This window comes from Pagrus pagrus (genome assembly GCF_965226575.1).
Source record: "Pagrus pagrus genome assembly, chromosome: 24".
NCBI classification, from domain to species: Eukaryota; Metazoa; Chordata; class Actinopteri; order Spariformes; family Sparidae; genus Pagrus; species Pagrus pagrus.
The window spans coordinates 6,697,278-6,719,533 of record NC_140206.1 but is presented as its reverse complement, the minus strand read 5'-3'; the positions used below and the strand labels follow the sequence as shown (position 1 = coordinate 6,719,533).

Here is a 22,256-nt window from a genome sequence, read left to right as displayed (position 1 = left end):
AAGACTTGCCAGACATTGTTAATTGTTCGTGATGAAACAATTCTGATTGCAGTGGACTTTGTTAAGTTGAGACGAAAGTAGAGATGGTGCAACTGGACAAAGTGGCAAATCTAGGGTGAAACAACACAGCAGTTAATCCTGACTTTAAACTCCAATTAAGGATCCATTGCAACAAACCAATGCAAGATGGAAGTTGAGTCAGTGTTTACGACTTCCAATCAAAATGCATCCCAGCGCATTTAAAAGAAACAGGAGGACTCGACGAGTCAAAGACTTCCATCAAACACAAAACAACTGAATGGAAATGGAAAACGACAAAGCTGTTTCCAGTTTCACAACACAAACACGGCATGAAGCAAAACTGCGTGCGCTGCCATGACGCTGTGATGTGTTAGATTTGTTTATGTCGGTGAACTCAGGCTCGATTGAAGTTTGTTTTTTCCGACTCGGATGACTGTTCCATTGCACTCTCCTACGTTGGGGGTCGTTTTTTCTGTCTGAGCTCTGAGTACAATGGCTTGTTGCAAAACTTATGGTGAACCGGGACAACAGGCTATGACACAATAAAGATAGAGAATGCTACCCTTAGGAAATGGGGCACGGTTAGAAAAACTAAATCAACTGCTGAAAAAACAATTAAGAAAATCACTGTTTTGTGCCAAACTCAAAGGCTAGAACAAGAACTCCTCAGGCACATATTCGTACACCGTGTTTTTCACACATAAATCTCATGATGAGGTTTACTACCTAAATGCCAAAAGTTTGTTCTCATGTCTGTTACGTAAAAACTTTTTCCTGTCCAACTGGTTGCTTTGCAAAAATAGCAATGCGATGACACCCCTATCATTGGAGAGTATTTCGCAGAAGGCTGTTATTTTGGACTTTTTCCACTGATGCAGTTGTGAAAGGATGACCAGATTAGGAAATCCATTTCCTGTGTTTAAAGATGCTGACAGTGTTTGTAGATAAGTCAGAGAATGAGTAAATGGGACAGATATCTGAGGAGGCGTCGGACGCTTCGCTCTGCTGTAGGCCTAATATTCAACAGGAGTTTGTTTGTCCTGAACTCTTATGAAACTGTGTGTCGGAAAGAGGAGGTGGTTAAACTGAAAACTGTATTAGCTCAGAGGGATGAGCTGCTTTGCTCCAAATAAATATTACATGCATTTCTTTTAAACTTTACCACATTGGCTGGTGGTCACATTTTAATCTCTGCGGGCTGAACCAGCATTTAGACACGTATTTAAACACAGTCTCTGCGCTGAAGGCTTTGAAGTGCAGTTATCTCTAAGTGCATAAATACAACCTTTGCGTCGGTGCAGGCTGAGGGGAGCTGATTAGGACAGAGGTAAAGCCGGGATGTGGAGCTTTCATAGCTCAAAATAATAGATCAACAGGTACGATCTAGGTGTGAAAATGTCAAGGAACATTTCAGGTTTTTATGGCTGAACAACTTAAAGTTCAGCCCGTTGAAATCTGATTAAAGAGCCACTTTTACACGCCTCCATGGACTGTTTGAGATCAATGCTAATCCATCAGGAAACCATCAAAGAGTCTCTGGAGGCAGATCCACCCTGCTCACCTGACAGCTGGACAGATTACCGTGTGTTTGTGTGCGTTAGTGTGTGTATATCACTTCCCTTCTTCTTCCTGTGAATTTGCTGCCAAGTTAGTAGATCCATGCTCTTTTCTTAAGCTGCTGTCATTGTTAGAGCAGGGCGTGAAGCTTAATGGAATCACCACCATGTACTTAGGGGAGTTTAATAGCAGGAGTCTGGCTCGAAAGCTCAAATTGCTTTAATAGATGCTGGAGGGCAGTCATTTCCAACAAGGGGTACTTACGCCCAAGGGGGTACTTTTGCCGTCTCCAGGAGGTACGTGGAAAGATTTGAAATAAGCTAATTGTAACAGTCCAATTTGTAAGAAAGTTTATTTCTGGGTATCATTCCCAACTCGTCAAATACTGACGCTTTGGGTTTTTCCAAACTCATCAAATACTGACGATTTGGGCTTGTAGACTGGGTTGGTTGCCATCTCTAGTAACCTTCCAGTTGCGATAGGCTGACTGTGCAGGCCACACCTTCACCGGAGTTGGTGTAATCCAACCAATCTTTAACATTGACAATTAAAAGAGCACTACATCTTATAAGGACATTTGGAATTGGTGGTGTTGATAAAGGCCTACTTGGAAATCAAAGGGCGTTTAACCTGCTAAAAATTCTAGATCTGAGTCCAAATCATATCAATATTAGGTCCTGCAACACTGGATCTTTTCAAGGAGACGTTTGGACATTTCCAGACGTGTTTGTGGCAACCAAAACCGGATATTATTCACAGGAAGCCGGTCCACTTCCAGCAGAGTTGGTGGCGACAAAACCAGGTGTTTTTTAATGAGATGTGGGGCCATATCCAGCCATGTTTGTGGTGACCATAACTGGATATATTTCACAGGAAGTTGGGCGAGCTCCAGCTGTGTTTGTGGTGACCGAAGCAGGTATTTTAAGCCAAACCTGAACCAAGTTGGTCATTGTGCCTAAACCATGAGCACAGCATAACTTATCTGTGGTTTTGCAGAAGCGTATTTAGCCAAGACTTATTTAGGCGATTGTGTTGGAGAAAGCTCGTTGCTACGAAGCGAGGAGCTTTAAATAGTTCGCTATCCAGGCTGAGTTCATCGTTGGAACGATTGATACTCTCCCAGTTGTGTCCTCTCACACAACCACACAACTCCACACTAATTGGCGCAACATCTGATTTGGTCTGAATTCATTTTGCTTCACCTGCGGCTCATTTTCCATTTCCAACACTGTCTGAGGAATTAAGCTGATTCTGTTTTAATTTTTCCCCCAATTACATTGTGGTGACAAATAATCCCAACAAAAGCAAGTTGGTTAAGTTTAGTAAAGAACCTGGTTTTGGTTAAATGTTAAACACATGAGTCACTGCAGACTTTTCCAAGACCATAAAGTTTCTTTAACCTTAACCAAGACAACCGTGAAAACAATGTAGTCATTGTTGCTGTACAGGCAGACTCTGTGTTGCAAGATTGGATATTTTGGTGGAAAACAAACGAAATATGCTGTCAGTGAACATTTTTACTGACAACTCCTGTATTTGCTGTCTATGATCCAGACGATGCCAACATCTTTCCATGCTGTATGTGTAATAGCTGCTGGTGGATGGGTGGCCCCACAGGGCTTTGAAATCCACCACGTCTGAGCAAACAGCGATCGGAACATCCTCCTTAAGTGTTTGCGATTTACATCAAAGTCCAACGTGGTGGAGGGGTAATGATTATCAGCTGTACCAACTGAGGGCAGCAGACACACGCCCGCCCTGCCCTACACACACACACACACACCTACTTTCGCACTACAAGTGTGATCCTTTGTTAGGCAGATTGCTGTTGTTAGACTGTAAATTACAGTCTGTCGAGCTGGTCCAGCCCTTCAATCTGAGGCTGCAAGATTGATTCCTGTGCCTGTAATCTTATGTCACTGCATGGTGGGATGACGTGTTTCATTTGTTATGCAGCTGGGTATAAGGAACGATATGTTCCTATTGCTGGAGCCGGGAAAAAAACAACAAGATTATTCCATTACGATATCGGAAAAATGGGCCGTGCTGTACCACTACCACCCGAAAACGGTTTGTCTTAAAGGAGACCTATTGTGCTTTTTTTGATTTAGTGTGTATTTATGTTCTTGTGTATGTAAAAGATCTTGAAACTTAAAAAGGCCAAAGTCTGCACCAACAGAAGCTCCTCTCTCCCACAGAAAACACTGCTCCTGAATGCCTCGCCAGAAGTCCCGCCTTTAATTCGTGACTTTGTGACATCACGCCACATCACCGTGTCGCACATTCGCGTAATTTATGCTTAGCAGCTAGTTTGGCATGTAAGAATTAATTTCTGTTGTTGTTAGCGGTGCTGGCTCAGACGTGTGCGAGCTGACCAATGAGAGCAGACTGGGTATTCTTAAAGAGACAGGAGCTAAAACAGAGCATCTGAGACGGAGGGTAAATAGAGGGTTTTTGGAGTATTAAAGCATGTAAACCTATTCTAGTAGTATTTCAAAATAAAATCATGAACATGAAAAGGAGCATCATATGTCTTCCTTTGATTACTCAACCCAATGAAAAATATTTTAATGACAACAGAAGAGTCTTTAGAGACAGTCTGTGCATTTGTGTGTTTTTTAAATGTTTAAATTGCTTTTTTTCTAATCATAAAAATTCAAACAGAACACAAATAAGAAAGACAAACAATAAACCCTGGAAATAAGTGAAGTACTCTATGGGTTTCTTGAGGTTGCATGAGACTGTGAAATCCAAGTTATGTAACAGCGAAAGTGAGTTATGGAGACAGGTAGAGACGTTCAGACTCAGAGAAGAGCGCATAAGTTTGAAATTTTCCTTCAGTCTAAGTCCTCCTGAGACTCAGCGTCAAAGTTAGATAGCTTGTTAGCATCAGGAGGATGAAGGGAAAGAAGAAAAATAGCCCAAAACTTTACTTTAAGACAGCAGACAAGCCTTTATTGCTCTGAGCCTCCCTGAGGGTTAGAGCTGGCATAAAGGGAGGGGTGGAAGGTCAAGGTCATCCCCCACACTCACTTTTCATTAGAAAAACATGCTTGTACACACATTGTTCCAGGCGCTGACATGGGGTGCACAGACTGAAATAAAGGAAAAACGAGAAGACAATAAAGAAAAAGAGGGCATGCAGGTTGAACAGATGAATCAAGCCCACCTCGAACAGGCAATTACAACTATTTGGACTGTACAACATGTCATCACAACTACGAACAAAAGGTCTTCAGCCAGAAATGCCCATAAAAAACGAATTCTGGCCATAAAAGGCCAGCTAACGTCCTCATGAGGGTTTTTTAGCCTGGCAATCAAAATCACGTTCCATTTTAACAGCGAAGCCCATGCTGAGGCCCAGGCTGAGATCAGAAACAAGAGACAGACGGACCAAAAAAAGACGGAGAAAGACAAGAAAGAGGGGGACAAGGGATAAACAAACACAAAGAGGAATGTGGAGACAAAGTCAAAGAGTAAAAGAATTCCAGCGAGGGATAGAGATAGAAACAGAGCGAGGGGAAGGAGACATATGGATTTGATTACAAGCCGATGATGTCATGTATGTATGTCAGGTAATCAGCCGCCGGGCAGACAGCGCTGAGTGTACAGGGCAAGACCGGGCCTCGTCTGTGACGGCTGCAGCAGGGCGGTTTGTCTGATGTGCAGCAGAAATCACACACTCAGAGGAGAGGCTGAGTGTGTGCCTTTTGTCTCTGACTGTGTCTGGTTCTGCCGCTGATCAGATCCTTAACTTAGACACACTGCTGCAGGGCAACAATGTGCAAATGTCTGCAAATCAGACAGGCATTCACTCCTGCAGGTAGGAAAACTTTGTGCGCTCCGTGATATCTCTTGTTACCATCTGGATTGGACATTAATGATTTATCTGAATCATGCCGCATATCAGGTACCAGCCAGTTCACACACAAACTCTATCGTAACACTTAAATGCGCTCGTATGACAGCTGGACTTCTCACCACGTCTGCTCTGAGACTGTGTAAGTAACAGAAATCAACAATATCCCATATCATGCGTTCGCTCACTTAACCTTAAACGTAGATGCCAAGTCTCTGAGGTCTAATGGGCATGTAGACCCAACTTCGTCCCTCGCATTGGTGTCAACGTGTTGCTAGTCCAAGTTGGGTAATAAGTCAAGTCCCCTGCCAAATGTAGCGCTGTATTTCCAAAAAAATGGCAAAAGAAAAGTTGACGTAAGGTATGTTTCCATTTACAGCTGTTATGAGAATACTAAGAGTTGGGTTCATCAAGATAAAAAGCATTAATTCCCCAGTTATGTAACTAAAACATTGCAACAAGATGACATAATTAAAAGAGCGCCAATCAGGCCTTAAATTATTGAAAACGGTTTGTTTCATGTAATAATTTAAGAAAACACTGCAGTCTTTTCATCTGTCTACATGGAGCTGATGTTTTTTGTCATCAATTTCCATCATCCTTCATTTCTACCATGGTTTTTCTTTTCATCGATACACCAACTTTTCTTCCCAAGCAAAGCCTATAAACATTATTGTTGTTGAATTTCCAATGTTTCCACAAGCACAAATTGAAAACGAGCATAAAAACAGTTAAATAGAAAGGGATGACACCATTGAAAACTAGTATGGCTCTCAGTAGAGTGCATATTGTACCTCTGCCAAGGCCCAACATTCCCCTTAGACTCTTTAATTAGAAGTCAATTGCCCCGTATCACTCTACCATAACTGCTTAACCATAATTTAAGCTGATCAGATATGTAACAGCCAACCACTAGGACAACAAAACAATGCAGATGGACTCAGGAGAAACCTGATAAATTAACGAAAATGCCTAAAAACGACCTATCTCACAATATTAAAGAAGATGTTGAGAGAAAGCTTCTGGATCCATCCGTTTATTTGGATCCACGCAAGAAGTTAATGGGGTCTTTTCAGAGCTGAGACGCATCCTCCATCCTAGTTGTGTGGAAATTTGTGCCACTGTTTTGTTTAATCCTGCTGACAAACCAACCAACAAACAACCAACCAAAAAATATACAAACCAACCAACAAACAACCAACCAAAACATATACAGCACCAACCAAAAAACAAACTAACCAGGCAAAAGATATACCAACCAACCAACCAAACAAACAAAAAACATACCAATCAACCAACCAACCAACCAACCAAACTTCAGAAATCTCTGGGTCGGAGGCTGTCTGTAATAATAATTATGAGTCTAATTACTTACTCATCATCATTATTGTAATTATGAGTCGGATGAGGGACAAGGACAGGAGGGGAGACATCGGCCACTGTCCCCACCTATTGCTGAGCAGTTGTGATTGGGAGGGTACAGCATGTGGTCGTCACAGGCACGTGCTCTGGCTCATGCAGAAATGCGCCCTCGCTGGTTTTTATGAGCGTCGGTTTTGAGGCTGGAGCTCCGTTTCTCGCTCATTGTAAGCCTTTTGCCTCTTTACCGGTGGAGAGTCTCCTACCATCGAACACTCATTTGGATGTTGTTTACGGTAACAACAACAGAAGCTTCAAAACATTCAGGTCACAGCAGTGCTTTTTTTGGTAATGTTGCATTATGTTGTGGTCGAATTTTTTGCCACTTTTTCTTTCATGGACAGTGACAGCATAGATACAGACAGCAAGCATGGGCAGAGAGAAGAGGGTAAGACATGCAACAAAGGTTCACACTCAGAATCAAGCTGGAAACTTCACAATTACACGGTCGGCATCTAAACCACGAGGCCACAAGGACGCCCTAAGGCTGATTTTCTATGACACAGTAATAATGTTGGTCTGAACGCAGCCCAAGAAAGCAGATTCACCGATCACAAATTGCCTGCTACTTCATATATTTCTTTTTCATCCGTGTAGCTCTTGTTTTGTCATCTGTACTCTTCCTGGAAGTTTCAGCTCTGAAGAACATGACAGCGCGTTGAAGACCATGCCTCGAGATTTAACAACTGCCTTTGCCGAAACCGCACACGTTGCTCATGCAAACCAAATCCCAAACCTCTGCATTCTTCTGTGTATTGTCAGCGCTGTAGTCATCCCATCGAGGTTACATAATACATCTTCATCTCCCAACTATTTGTCATTTGGCAGAGGCTTGTCACAGCAAACATGTTTGTGTGGCCTGATCTTGTGTTTGATCCGCGACATCTGTTTCATGTGTACAGTACTTCCCGGGCCCCGAATACGTCCACATCCAGAAATAGAATCTAATTTTGGATGACCGAATTGTTTGTTCCAAGAACAAACTGTTTGTTGCGAGGAAATAGGAAAGAGCACAAAAGTGAAATACATCATAGTTCAGAGCTGTGAGTGTGGGCAGTTGTTGCACACGTTGAGAAACATTGTTTTATAAATGGCCTGAAATCAATCCTGTCTTACCCAAGTGTGCACTACAGTTCCCCATTTCCCAAGGCCTTGTGGCAATGCATGCTACTTTAAGGACTTCAGAGTGTTTCAGGAAAAAGAAATAGAGTTGTAATACTTTCAAGAGGACACAGGAATTGGTTTCTTTGAGTGGAAAGAGTCGAGAGTTCAGTCTCAGCAGGGAGCACGGCCATGTCATTCTGGTTGTGCTCCCAACTCCTCCAGACTCTGATCCCCGCGCCTTTAGCTGTCAGCAACAGATGTGACAATTACCATACGGCACTTGAAGAAAAGTCACAGAGTTCAGCAGATCGGATAACATGTTTAAGACTTGCCAAATTCTCCAAACAAAATCAAATTTGGTATGTTTGTTCAGGCAACATGGCGAGTTCCTGACCAAAAAAAAGAAACTGCTATACTTGGCTTGGATTCACGCTGTGTGCACAAGCTGGTCGTCCAAACTTTGTCACACAGCTTCATTCACTGTCCTCCAACAACAGTCTCCTCCAATTGGTTGAAAACTCTGTGATTAAGTGCAATTTCTTACATGAGACTTGTGGCCACGTGTTTTTGGTTTACCTCTTTTTAGGAATTTGCGAGTCGTGTCTGGCTCCCGCCGCGACTCACGAAACCTGCTCCATCTGCTACCAAACAAACGGACTTTAGGTCGCAGTGTGTTTGCTGGCATTTGTTGTATTTGTCAGCATTTTGAGAACACCTAATTAAATTTTGCTTGGAGCACGATGTTGGCCAGAAACAGAAGATTTCTTTTTAACATTTCTGGACTTGAAGTTGTCCAGAAGTTGGCGATGATGGCTGGTAGATGCTTGTGGACTTGTGGAGGCTGATTCAATCTAAAAATCTGCATGGCTTCCTATAATCACTGGACGTTTGATGTGTAATTACATCCTTTAAAACTTGAAATTAATAACAGCACAACAGGGACAACCAGGGCCTTGTTTTTGTGCCACGTTTGTTTGGCAAACGCTCAGTCAAGACGATCGATCGACTCTCGCGTGTTTAAACGTCCATGTTCGTCAAAGATGTATGCCGTGTCTACTCCGGGAAGTCTCTGCATCCCTCAGCTTGTTTGGCAAAGCTCGTAAAATTCAGTTTCTGTGACCTCAGCCTTTGTGAAGCCATGACATATTTTATTTAGCGGGCAGGAGACAGGAAGAGTCTTGTCATTTGCTCGCACGGCTGGAATGAGTTAGAACTGCTTGAGAGCACTTAGTGACAGAATACACTTTGTGTTTTTTTACAAACTGGTGTGTGTCTGTGACTAATTTGCTGTCTTATTGCATGTCATGCTTTGTTGGTTCACGATAAACATGAGCTCCTGCTGTCAGTGATGGAATATAACCAAGTCCTTTTACTCGAGTGCTGTTCTTCAGTACAATTTTGAGATAACTGTCGTTTATTTGAATATTTCCATTTTCTGTTACTCTATACTTACACTTCACTACAATTTGGAGGCAAATATTGTACTTTTACTAGTTACTGGTTACTTTGCAGATTACATGCTTCATAAGAGCCCATTTTTAAATTAATTAATTACCTTGACTTTATGTTTTCACCAGTCGGTTGGTCGGTCGGCTGATTGGTTAGTTGGTTGTTTGGTTGGTTGTTTGGTTGGTTTGTCAGCAGGATTACACAAAAACTGCTGAACAGATTTCTACGCAACTTGGGTGGAGGATGGTTCTCAGCCCATTATCGACCCCAATAACTTTTGGTGTGGATCCAAGAGTTTTTTCTGACATTTTACAACACTGCGAGGTGGGATTCTTTTCAACTAAGGAGTTATTTCTCAGGGAATTAACTTTAAAAAAAAAAAATCAGGCGTATTTAGGTGCCTGGTATCTATGTGTGAGAACAATTTGTTGCGGATCTAAATAAAAATCTGAATCTATTAGATTTGAATGTTTCATTTTATATTAGATTAGGCTTGATTGAATTAAAGGTCTAATTTGTAAGACAGTTGATTATTGAGTCTTATTCCCAACTCTTCAAACATTGGTGCTTTGTTGGCTGGCCAGACCGACGAACCCAAAGTTTCAGTATTTGAAGAGTTGGGAATAAGACTCAGTAATCAACTATGTTACGAATAGGCCTTCAAGAGGGACTAGTGCAGAGGTATGCACTCTAACAAGAGCCAATCTAGTTTTATCTGCAATCAGACAAAAAAACTGATAATCAGAACAATGTTGAATATTGGATCCAATTGGTCGACCATAGTACATATATGTAATTATATGTTATTTAACTTTTACATGTACTTTTGATACTTAAATACATTTCATATCTGATACTCTTAGATACTGTGAATTCAATGTGCCTTTCACTTTTACCAAAAAAATATTCTAACATGACATCTTTACTCAAGTATGACTCTTGGGTTTAACACTGCCTGTTGTTCTTGCACCCTGTTTGTCAGGAAGTACTTTTGTCCATTGCCCATTGTTTGACTTAACAGGGCACATTTCTCTCAGAACAATGGCGACACTGACAGCCAAGCAATAACCTCCCAGAAAAATCTCTATAAGATTTGCTCCCATCATATGACAACAGATGACGCACAATGTTGACACTTTTCAGAGATGGATTTAGTCACCAGCTATAGTGTGAGAAATGTATGAGTTAGGTAGGAGCTATCTGATAATGAACGTTTAAGACCGAGGCATTGTGAGGGGAACAATGCGCCACTGATAAAGAAGTAATGTGTGCTGGCTTAAGCTGTGATTACACTGCTGCATGAAAATCCACTGTTTTGTTTGTGGAGCCGTTAGCTAAAAGCCACTTTTACACCCGCAGGTACGATGTTAAACACCCAACCCTCGCTTGATATGTTCTAACAGTGTTGGCTGACAGATATACTGTATACTAGTAGTGGAAAGTAACAGAGTGCAGGCACGCAAGTACTGTAATTAAGTGCAATTTTGAGGGACTTGTAGTATTTTTCCATAACATTTCAGAAGGAAAATTGTAGTTTTTACTCCATGGCATTTGTTTGAACTATGCAGATAAAGATTCTATAAATAGAAAATGTGATCATCTTAGAAAACATGATGTATTGTCATAGATCGGGTCAGAGCTGCTCACATGTTAAGATATTATTAAGGTTATAGTTCAACATTTTGGGAAATAAGTGTGTTTCACTTTCCCAGTGAAAGGTAGATGGGAAGATCTATATCACACTCATATCTGTAATGAGCTTGTAGAACGTTAGCTTAGCTTAGCTTAGCCTAGCTTAGCATTAGGGCTTGAAACAGCTGAGTTAGGTTTTGTATTGGTAAAACAAACAAGATAGTGTGAGCTTTAGAGGTGCTGGTAGGCTGTTTTTTTGTTTAATTTCAGACAGAACAGGCTAGATGTTTCCATTTGTTTCCAGTCTTTATGCTAAACGTCTCGTGACTGTAGCTTCAAAATAAAGCTGAATGTAAGTATTTGAACATTAGTATTTTATGGTATTTTTTTTACTTAATTATTAAATTGAAAGTTTTTATCCATCTATTGTAAATGACCTGGCCCACCTGCAGTACCTTCATCACCCACCAGGGGAGCGTAGCCCACGCTTTGGGAATCACAAAACAACTAAACCTTTGTTTAATATTTTGAGTTGTATTTTTGCATCATCCCAAATGTTTCCAACAATATTCACCAGAGAAATAGTAATTTTATTCAAGGTAACGGTACGTTTCATTTGGAGGCTATATATTATATTTAATAACACTTTCATACATTTTAATTCTGTGAAATGTTCTTGTAATGGTGTATTTTATTCTGATGTATACTGACATGTCCCACTGTCAAAACAAATAGAGTCAGTTCAAGGGACTGTGTTGAGAGAAAAGTTGAGTTCCTGGCGCCAGAACGACATCCCTAGCATGTTAGCATTGTTAGCATTCCTCAGTGAGACTAAGCTAGCAGCTAGAAGCACCTCATGGTTTTAATGAGGGGTGGTTTTGCTAACACACCATTTCAAACTGTCAGAATGTCAGCGGATGTCTTCGGCGTGGGCAGCGTCACAGACACGGTACGTGTTACACGTCTTGTCTTGTTTCTCCGCGTTGGTCTCAATTACAAATCCTCATCCAAGAATTTCTTATTAACTCTACAAGCTGATTCTGTTTTTTTTTTTCCCCCCTCCCTCGCTCTTTATGTTGACAAGAGGCAGAAGGAAATACTGTAACCCGAACTCCTTGTCTCTCCTCACCTACTGGCCTGCCTCCGGAGCAGTGACAGTCCGGGCACATATTTCACACATCACACGCGTCAAGACAAACCTTCCCTCTCCGCTGCCACATCCTTTAGTCAAACAGTTACTTAAGCGGACTCACACATGCACACACACCGCACGGGTTACACATACGAGCAAGCACACCCCCTTCTTGTGAGCCTCTGCAATGCAAAGCTCCATATAAGGGCATGCTGATGATGTAATGGTCCATAGGCAGGGAGCACATCCCTTATTGTTTGGTCTGAGTGCAGGAATGCCCACATTACAGCTACTAAGAGAGTGAGACGCACGCACCGAGGAAGAGTTGTGTTGTACGGGAAGATAATGAGCTCATGGCAGTGAAGTTTGGAAAGCCTTTGGCACAGGTAGGCACACTGAACATGACTACACTCTGAATTTAGGGCGTAAAACTTTTTAAAACAATTTTTTAAAACTTTTAATAGAGTTGTCGATCCCTTGATAGGCTTGTACAGATGTTCAGAGGAGCATCACTGCTTGTGTTCTTGTGTGCTCTGCAATAGTAATTTTAATGGTATGTGTGTGTTAGTGGTACTTTTTTAGGGGCTTTTTGAGTAGTTGCTGTGAGTTATTCCCGAAACGTTTAAAACAGCTGGTCTAAGAAGTTAATAAAACTCCGCAAAAGTCAACATGTCAAGAGTACAGCAAGGTATTTAACTACATCTAAGGAAGTTTAAGTTTTCAGTTCTTTAAATAAAAATGAAACAGAAATTGTAGTTCACAGATGTCTTAAAGGAAGTGTTTGCATAGCAGTTTAATTTAACTTCATTATCCATTCATTCATTCATTCATTTATATATATAACTTTTGTTTTGTGTGACTTTACAATCTTGTGTTGTATAATAGTGATCGAATTGAATCTTGAATGTCCATAAAGAAACGCTGAAAGCTGTTTTAATTCATTACTCAGAGAGAAAGTGAAGGAGCGGCTCCTCTAACACTCTAAAGAGTCAGACTCAGTGGACTCCCATTGCAAACTGCACTTAAGATATCAAGTATTTGGACAGTAATGAGGCTCAGTCTTTGTCGGAAAGGCACATGTATGGCCCGGCAAATTTTACTGTGCGGGGATTTGTCAAGATAACAGAATGGTAGAGACGCTTAACTTCATTTTTGTGCGCACAAGATATAAAAAATGAAAAGTACAAGGATCCTGGTAGGGTTCAAGAGGCTGTTATTCTCAAACTTTTACATGTCAAGGTCTCCTTAAATTACACAAATTATTGTCGTTGTAAATGTATGAAACCAATTACCAAAATAGTCGTATATGCTGTAATTGTGTTACTTATGCATGGACTTATAGTGAAAATAAGTAATTCCCATTTTTGCTTGAGAGCCTCTTGAAGTTCGTCGAGGTATCAAGTACTTTTGATGGCGTGTAATTGTCAGATTACTTCATTTCTTGTCTTCTCTGATTGACTGTGGTTGTGGAAACGAGCTCTGATTACTGCTAACATGCAGCGCTGGGAGGGTTACTTAAAACATTTACTCCGATACAGTTACTAATTACCTGTTAATCCAAGTATCACAGTATGGAAGTAATGTAACTTGATTATGTTCTGTTACTTTTTGGATAAGCTCAATACCAAACATTTGCAAATAAAGACGAGAGAAAAGAAAAATCAATAAGATGATTTTTATCGTATCGTAACGAGTGTTGTGATGTTGTGTGAGATTCGTGAGTTGTTGTCATGTGTGCGCATGTGCATGGTTACAGATGAGGTATATCATTTCTTAATTTTAAATCATAATCCTGCTAGTATATTTTTTACCGAGTCTATCTGTAATCTAATTACATCTTTTTTTTCTGTAACTTTACTGAGATACAGTAAAAGGAATGGAAAGGAAGACGTTTTTATGTATTCTGATTACGTAATCCCATTACTTGTGTTCTGTTACTCCCAAAGCCTGCTCCTAACCAGTGTTGTAAAAAGTACCCAAAGTCATACTTGAGTAAAAGGAAAGTAAAAGTAAGTATTACTTTGGGGAAAGTACTTGAGTTAAAGTTTGAAAGTATCTGATACTAAATATCAAAAGTAATTTTCAGGCAATAAAAGTACGATATATGAAGTATAAAGTACCAGAAAAGGGAAATACTCAAATAAAAGTACCTTAAATTTGTACTCAAGTACTTAGTTACACTGATATTAATAAAATTAGGAGTCATCTTTTAAACAGCAGCAACATTTACATAATGTATCTTCAGCATTTTAAGCTAAAAGACTCATCATCTAATTTATTCATACATTAAAAAAGAAAACGTCTCTTTTGGGATCACACAGCTCCATTAAGCGTACTACCACCACCTCCTCCTCCTCCTCCTCCAGGAAGTTAATAAATATCCGAGCTACATATTTTATACATGTTGATTGCACTCTGGGGGCAGATCACTTCGCCTGTGTGGACTTTAAATACGGTCCACGCACTGACATCAATCAGCGTCCTCCCTCCAAACTCTTGTCCCACATCGGGCACATCCACAAGTTAAAGCGGAGGTGGCTGAGTGTGTGTGTGTGTGCGTTTGTGTGTGTGTGCACAGGATATATCGGTCTGTACATGTGTGACCTAATCACTTGTGGTTAGGCAGAGCTGACATATGGAACGTGTAACACAGATTTCAAGCAGCGGGTGAGCCACAGTTTTCCACGTAAAGAGAGGGAAGCCCTCTGCGAAGCCAACTGGATGCTTCCTTTTATTTTTTATTTAACGTTAGTGTTCTTGAATATACCTGCAACAAAGCCAGAAACAATCCTGTAAATCCAAGATATCCAAACGAATGACTCCCTGTTTTTCCGTGACACATTAACGACCTACATTAACGGTGGTGGTCATGCATCCTGGTGCCTGTTGCGAAGGTTGTTCAGGCTGCAGAGTGGGTGGTAAAGGTGTCTTGTAATGTTGATAGCCATGAAACTGTTATGTCCCCGGCTTCATGTGCAGCACTTTACAATTATAATGTTCTTTCAAGCTGTGCGGATGTCTGCATAAAAGGGCTGCTCTCTAACGACGTCGAGATAAAACATGAAGAGGATGGAAACGTGGACAAATGTTATGTAGATCAGTGATATTTATGTGCTCTGCTGCTTCTACTGACTTATATTAGATGCTGAAAGCTCGTCAGTTGGGCTACAACTACGTGTTTACGCGTGGTTTGTCTCCAGCATAAGCGAAGGTCACTCCGTCTATTGTCTCCTCTCGACTATATAACATGCAAGTGTACACTAAATCATATCTAATGACAGAAACGGTCTCAGATGTGGCTCCCATCTGTGTGTGTGTCCTTGATGAGAAAAAGTTCAGGAACAACTGATCTGTATCACATTTCCTCATGTACCCCTATGTGTTCTGGGAATACAGTAATATAGTCCCATAAAGGGCTACGAGTGATTTCACTGGTGTGTATTTTGGGCAGTTTCCTCTCAAAGGATTTATTAGCGCAAAGTGCCCTTTGCATGCAGTGTACACGATTAATACCCAGTTGTATTTTAAAAGCCAGTGATAGGCAGAGTTTCCAGTCCTGCGAGGGGGAACAAAGTACATTTGTCTTTCTATTTTGGCCGATGACATCACTAGAAAAACAGCGGCGACTGAGATAAGAGATTGAATAAACAGCGATTACAGGCGACAGGGTGGTTTGTAACAGAGACGTCTGCTGCTTTCGCTCAGCAACTTAGTGTTTCTGCGCCACACGGCAATTTTTCAACACATGTATGTTTTTAGATAAGAAGGGCTTGCGCGGCAGTCTTATCCAGAGTCCTTGACGAAAAGAAAGGTTATTAACATATTTATCAACACTTCTACAAGGGCAAACTTTACGTCAGCACGCCAGACAGAAAACCAATCTGAGCGCCATGAATACTCACAGAACATAAAATAAGAAAGGGTCCACAAAAACCTTTGTGAGAGTTAAGATCAGATCTTTTTCTTGTGAAAAGAAGCAAGAAGTTTAAAAAGCTAAATAAACTTTTGAATACTTTTGGTTTACAATAAGTACTTTTGCGTTAAAGTTAATTTTGCTGATAATACTTACTAACTTTTACTTAAGTAAAGTTTTGAATGCAGGACTTTTACTTGTAGTGGAGTATTTTCACAGTGCAGGATTGATACTTTTACCAAAGTACTCAGTACTTACTCCACCGCTGTCGGTTACAAGTAAAAGTCATGCATTCAAAATTTTACTTTTATTTTAAGTGAAAGTACCAAAGTTTAAGGATGAGACAACACCTAAATTACCAAAAATAATAAAAGTACTTTCAAACTTTTATTTCAAAATAATACATATTATTGGATTTTAATTATTGGTACATTAACGTGTACGCAGGACTTTAGTGTTGAAGCTGCTGATGGGATCAACTTTAACAACTTTATATGCTGCTGGGTAGCTGGATTTATAATAGTGCATCATCATTCATTGGTTGTATTTTGTCTGAAAAGGTAACTCCCTGTCACACTATACTTATACAGCACTACATTTTGAGATTGTAACAGATTTATATAATAGTTATAATGCAGATTCAGACTTTTAAAGGGTAACTCGACCAGTTTGACAGGTCTTGGGGAGTACTACTGCACAAGTGAAAAAAGTAGCATCAAGTCTTTTGTGGCTCCAGAGGAAGCTGCACGTAATCTGGTAAATTGTCTCCAGTGATGTGGCTGAGATGCATGGTGGGTAATGTAGGCATTACGCAATGTGGACAGACACTGGAGGCAGTTTATCAGATTACATGCAGCTTCCTCTGGGGCCACAAAAGACTTTATACTACTTTTTTCAAATATGCAGCAGTGCGCCCCAAGACCTGTGAACGCATTAATGTAAAAGATTGGTGGACTTACCCTTTAAAAGCTGTTAAACTAGCTGTAAAATCTCAAAATGTAGTGGAGTAGAAGTGGAATTAATCATGTGTAAGTTCTTCAAAATTGCACTAAGGTGTAGTTCTTGAGTAAACGTACAACATGTAAAACTAACAGAGGATGTGTTAGTTGTCATTATGTCCAAAATGTCCAAAGTTTCCATAAAAAGCATAACTCATAGTGAATAATAGTGTATTTGCTTTTTGAAACGTGGCCCTAAATCATATCCAAATCCCCCGAAAACCACACTAATAATGAATTCTGATGCATATCCTTGTGAGATTTTATTGAGTGTTGTTTGGTCTGGATCTAATTGCATCCACTCACATGTGTCCCGTTACTTATCCGCTCCCACCCTTCAGCAGCTACTGAAGAAAGAAATGACACACAGTCCGCTGCTGAGAAGCGCCCCGCCCTACCACACTTACATCATGGCCCACAACCCAAGTGTACATGTGGAATTAGTGATCCCGGAGAGTATGTGTTTGTGTGTGTGGGGGGATTTCTGTATAAACTCTGAGGGACTGTAATTGCCTTTGGAAGCAGGGGGAATTCCTTTAAATATATAAGAAAAAAATAAACGGGGAGGGTAGGTGGTGGTGGTGGTTTTGGGAAGGGGAGGAGGGTTGGTAGTAGAGGAACCCCTTAATTAAAGGATTGTTCCATGCCAGTGGGCCATCTGTGTGGAAATGCCTGGCAGCTGCGCACACAGAAGTCATAACATACCTTCCCCCGGGGATGTAGGCACTTTGGCCTGGTGATGTATGCATGTGCCAGACGAGCTGACCCCGACTACACACTGCAACTTGTACCTTGACATCATTTGAGTACTTTGTATCCCACCTGGGCTTGGTAGGAAGAAATATGAGCTAGATGTAGCTGTGGAAATATAAACATCACATATTCTATCCCATCTAATTGATTTTTTTACTGATTGCTGTTGTCTTTCAAGGTAAATTTCAACAGTAATTCAATAAAGAATCTAAATATTGCTTACATCCCGTCTGAAATCAATGCACATAACTTTTATTTGTCTGATTTGTTTGTGTGTTTGCTTCCATGTGCAAAGATGCAATCATCATCCTTTGATATTTAGTCAGCATCCATGAACGCTGATGGATATTATAAAGTGTTACTGAAACATTCTTATAACCTGCTCATCATATCTCATTAGATCATTTTCCAAGGTTGATATCAATATTTGGCTGTGTGTCAGTCTTTTCCCATTATTTCCCACAGGCATTAATAGGCCATATGGTACACCCTCAAATACTGCGGAAACTTTTTGAAATGCACCAATTGTTAAACTCAAGGCCCAGCTGTAACTCAGGTTTCCAAACCATAGGAGAATTAGTTGGCAACAAGGGAACCCCCCCCAAAAAAGTAACCACAGGTATTTCAGACTACAAACCCAAGAGAGTTAAAGTAATGCTTTTTATGATGTGTTAAATTTTCCATGACATTAAAACTTTAGTCCAGCTCAGAAATGCAGGGAAAATAACAGTGTTTATGATGTGTCAGTGCTTGGAGAAGTGGGTCCAATGGGTAATGACAGTGAGGGTGTAGAGTTTCCTTCACACCTTTCTTACTGAACATTGACATTTTACTGACAATTTAGGTTGAAGTGTTGCTCCAAAATACACTTAAAAGTTAAGCAAAAGAAATAATGAAAAAAATTGCCTCTACTCTAATTGATTGCCTGAAGATCATGTTTGCTTTGTTTTTATGTTTTACAGGTTGAAGCTGTTAATTGATCAAGAAAAGGCCTACCAAGAAAGGAAGGAAGAAGAGAACAATAAAAAGGTCACAAGCCTGAAGGAGGAGCTGACAAAACTCAAGTCATTTGCGTTGATGGTTGTGGATGAACAGCAGCGTCTCACTGAACAGCTGAAACAACAAACAGCCAAGGTCCAAGAACTGAGTGCCAGTGCTTCACAAGCCCAGGAGGAGCTGAGCTCAGCTAATGCTCGTCTGCAGGAAGAGGAGCAAAAGGTCTTTCGCTTGGAGGCTGAGCTGAGTGACCAAAGCGGTCGATATCATCAGGAACAAGAAGGCATGACGGCCAAACTGACCAGTGAGGATGCCCAAAACAGGCAGCTGCGCCAGAAACTATCAGCTCTCAGCAGGCAGCTTGATGAGCTGGAGGAGACCAACAAGACCCTGCGCAGAGCTGAAGAGGAACTGCAGGAGCTGAGGGACAAAATTAGCCGTGGCGAGTGTGGAAACTCTAGCCTCATGTCTGAGCTTGAAGAGTTACGGAAGAGGGTACTTGAAATGGAGGGAAAGGATGAGGAGTTGATCAGAATGGAGGACCACTGCAGGGACCTCAATAAGAAACTGGAGAAAGAGGCGCATCAGAGCCGGAGCCTGAAGGCCGAAGTTGATAAACTGAACCACAGAATTATGGACTTGGAGAAATTAGAGGATGCATTCAGCAAGAGCAAACAAGAATGCAGTTCCCTCAAAAGTAACCTGGAGAAGGAGAGGACGGTGTCAAAGGTGCTGACCAGTGAGCTGGAAGTCTTGAAAGCCAGGGTCAGAGAACTGGAGGCTGCTGAAAGCCAACTGGGAAAGACAGAGCTGACACTGAAGGAAGATCTAACCAAGTTAAAGACTCTTACAGTCATGCTTGTGGATGAGAGGAAGGCGATGGCGGAGAAGCTGAAGCAAATGGAGAACAAGGTCCAGAACAGCACTGGCAAACTTCAGGCTGAACAGGATAAAGTTACGTCAGTCACAGAGAAGCTGATCGAGGAGAGCAAGAAGGCACTGAGGTCGAAGGCTGAGCTGGAGGAGAAAATGTGCAGCGCTACAAAGGAGAGGGATGACCTGAAGGCCAAGTTGATAAATGAGGAAGAAAAGAGCAATGATTTGGAGTCGAAAATCAATATGATGAAGAAGAGGTTGCAATCCCTAGAGAACATAGAAAGGGAACACATGAGAAGCAAAGCTAAAGAGGAGCACATCAAGACACCCATTGCTAACCGCTTCCAACAAGAAGACAACAAAGTAAAGGACTTGACGCAGGAGGTTGAACGCCTCAGACGCAAGTTAAAGGACATGAAGGTGGTAGAGGGCGATCTCTTGAAGACAGAGGAGTTTGAATCACTGGAGAAAAGATTCACCAACGAACAAGAGAAGGCTAAAGTCTTGATGGAGGAGCTGGAAATATCCAGAAAAGAACTTTCCAAGTACCAACTGGCTGAAAAGAAAGAGTGCAACCAAGAGCATGTCCTTTATAAACGCTTGAAGGACGAGGAGGCAAAGTCTAGTCACTTGACCAGAGAGGTAGCAGCTCTGAAAGAGAAGATCCATGAGTACATGGGAACTGAGGAGTCCATTTGTCGTATGAAGACCGACCACTCTACACTGCAGAGAAAACTGACCCAACAGGAAGTCAGGAACAAAGAACTGGCCAGAGAAATGGAGACACTCACAAGAGAGCTTGAGAGATACAGACGCTTTAGCAAGAGTCTTCGCCCGGGCATGAATGGAAGACGCTTTTCCGACCTTCATGTTGCCACCAAGGAAGTTCAGACAGAGTCTCTTGACCTCATGTCTCCCAACTGTAAGACAATGGCACCACTGGAACGTGCTGTCGTGAACGGGAAGCTGTACGACGAGAGCGAACCTGAGGATAATGCAAATTACAGCAACGAGCTCCAGCTCACCAAATGCAGCCCCTCGCTGATCAATAATGTCAACAATCTGAACAACAACATGAAAAGAGCGCGAGTCCCGTTCCTTAAGAACAAAGACAACACCCATCAGGTGAACGGGAAAGTGCAACCACGGCAGAACGGGAACCACGTTCAGCCTGGAGACGTTGTGTTGACCCACAGTCCTGGGCAGCCTCTGCACATTAAAGTGACTCCTGACCACGGACATAACACAGCAACGCTAGAGATCACCAGCCCGACCACAGAAAACACCCAGTCATTCACCAGCACTGCCGTCATACCCACAAGTGGAGGTCCACCCAAGCAGAGAATTACCATCATCCAGAATGCTTCCATATCCCCGACTGCAAAGTCCATTTCCCCAACGATGAAATCCAAAGGTTCTCCAATATCAGATGAACCTTGCTCACCAGATAGGGCCCTATCACCTTTCACTATGTCTACATACTCAAGAGCAATGACTCCAGACTCTTGTGGCTCCGTAACCCCAGACAGAGCCATGTCACCTATACAGATTGTGTCCGTCACAACAGGCACCCCTGACCGCTCCCTCTCCACGGAGCCAGTCGAGGTCGTCGGAGGGCACGCCGTCTTCCGAGTGACCCCGGAGAGGCAAACCAACTGGCAGGTCCAGAGGTCCAACAGCTCTGGGCCCAACGTCATCACCACAGAGGACAACAAAATCCACATCCACCTAGGGAGCCCCTTCATTCAGAGCATCAGCACTCCGACGCAAACGCTGAGTCCGTGCCACACGCCTGGACTCCAGGAGCAAAGGACTCAGGTGCTTGCAAATTGCAGTACTCCTACTATCAAGGGCAACAGCAAAATCACAAGTAGCATCATGATTAAGCCCACCTCCACCCCAATCCAAAGGCCATCACAAATTACAGTAAGTAATGCCTATGACTGACCTGATAACCGCCAAAACCCTCCATCCCATCCTGAATCCTGCCCATGAGATCCACCACAACCATAGACCCCTAGACCCCAAATCTATACCCTGATTCATTTACATGTGTTTTTACTTGATTTATGAGTTTAAACCAGGGTTTGAATGTTTTCCTTTTTGGTTTGCTTGGTTCTGTGTGAAACAATTGTTTGCCTGCATGAGAAAACAATACCATTTTGAAAGCACTAGATTTTGATTTCATTTGACATAACACCGGGTTTTAACTTATGTGCACTTACTGTATTGTACTCAGTGGCTAATTTGCCATGTAGTCAAGACTATTCACACTGATGTATCATGCCAGTTTTTATACTTCATATTACACATTACTGCATTATGATTAAGTTGTTTGGTTTTTTTGAGAATTAAAGTGTGCTAAAAGATGTGTTATGTTTTATAGTTTGTCATCCATGCTTGCCAATTTTCATTTATCCACTAAATCCAGCATGTTTTGATTCTGTAAAAAAATTAAAAATAATCTGAGGAAAATGCAATTAGGTTGAAATCACTTGTTTGATTTGATTTTTGGTGCATGCACAGTGACTGTTTAACACAGTGTGT

The 22,256-nt window shown here is 41.5% G+C and overlaps 2 protein-coding genes across 4 annotated transcripts in view; one reads left to right on the top strand and one right to left on the bottom strand.

The window, feature by feature from the left end:
* Nucleotides 1–22,256, bottom strand: part of ect2l (epithelial cell transforming 2 like) — a 75,310-nt gene that overhangs the window by 39,026 nt on the left and 14,028 nt on the right. The window lies entirely within an intron of this gene.
* The window catches only part of filip1l (filamin A interacting protein 1-like), a 78,915-nt gene that overhangs the window by 50,783 nt on the left and 5,876 nt on the right, over nucleotides 1–22,256 (top strand). Inside the window, exons 1-2 of one of the 2 annotated variants that reach the window (XM_084346789.1) lie at nucleotides 12,420–12,559; nucleotides 18,800–21,635. In XM_084346789.1, coding sequence (XP_084202915.1) covers nucleotides 18,915–21,635 — 2,721 coding nt within the window. In that variant the 5' untranslated portion in view covers nucleotides 12,420–12,559; nucleotides 18,800–18,914. Of the gene's footprint in view, nucleotides 1–12,419; nucleotides 12,560–18,799; nucleotides 21,636–22,256 lie in introns of those variants that run through there. The other variant, XM_084346788.1, reaches the window with a different exon arrangement.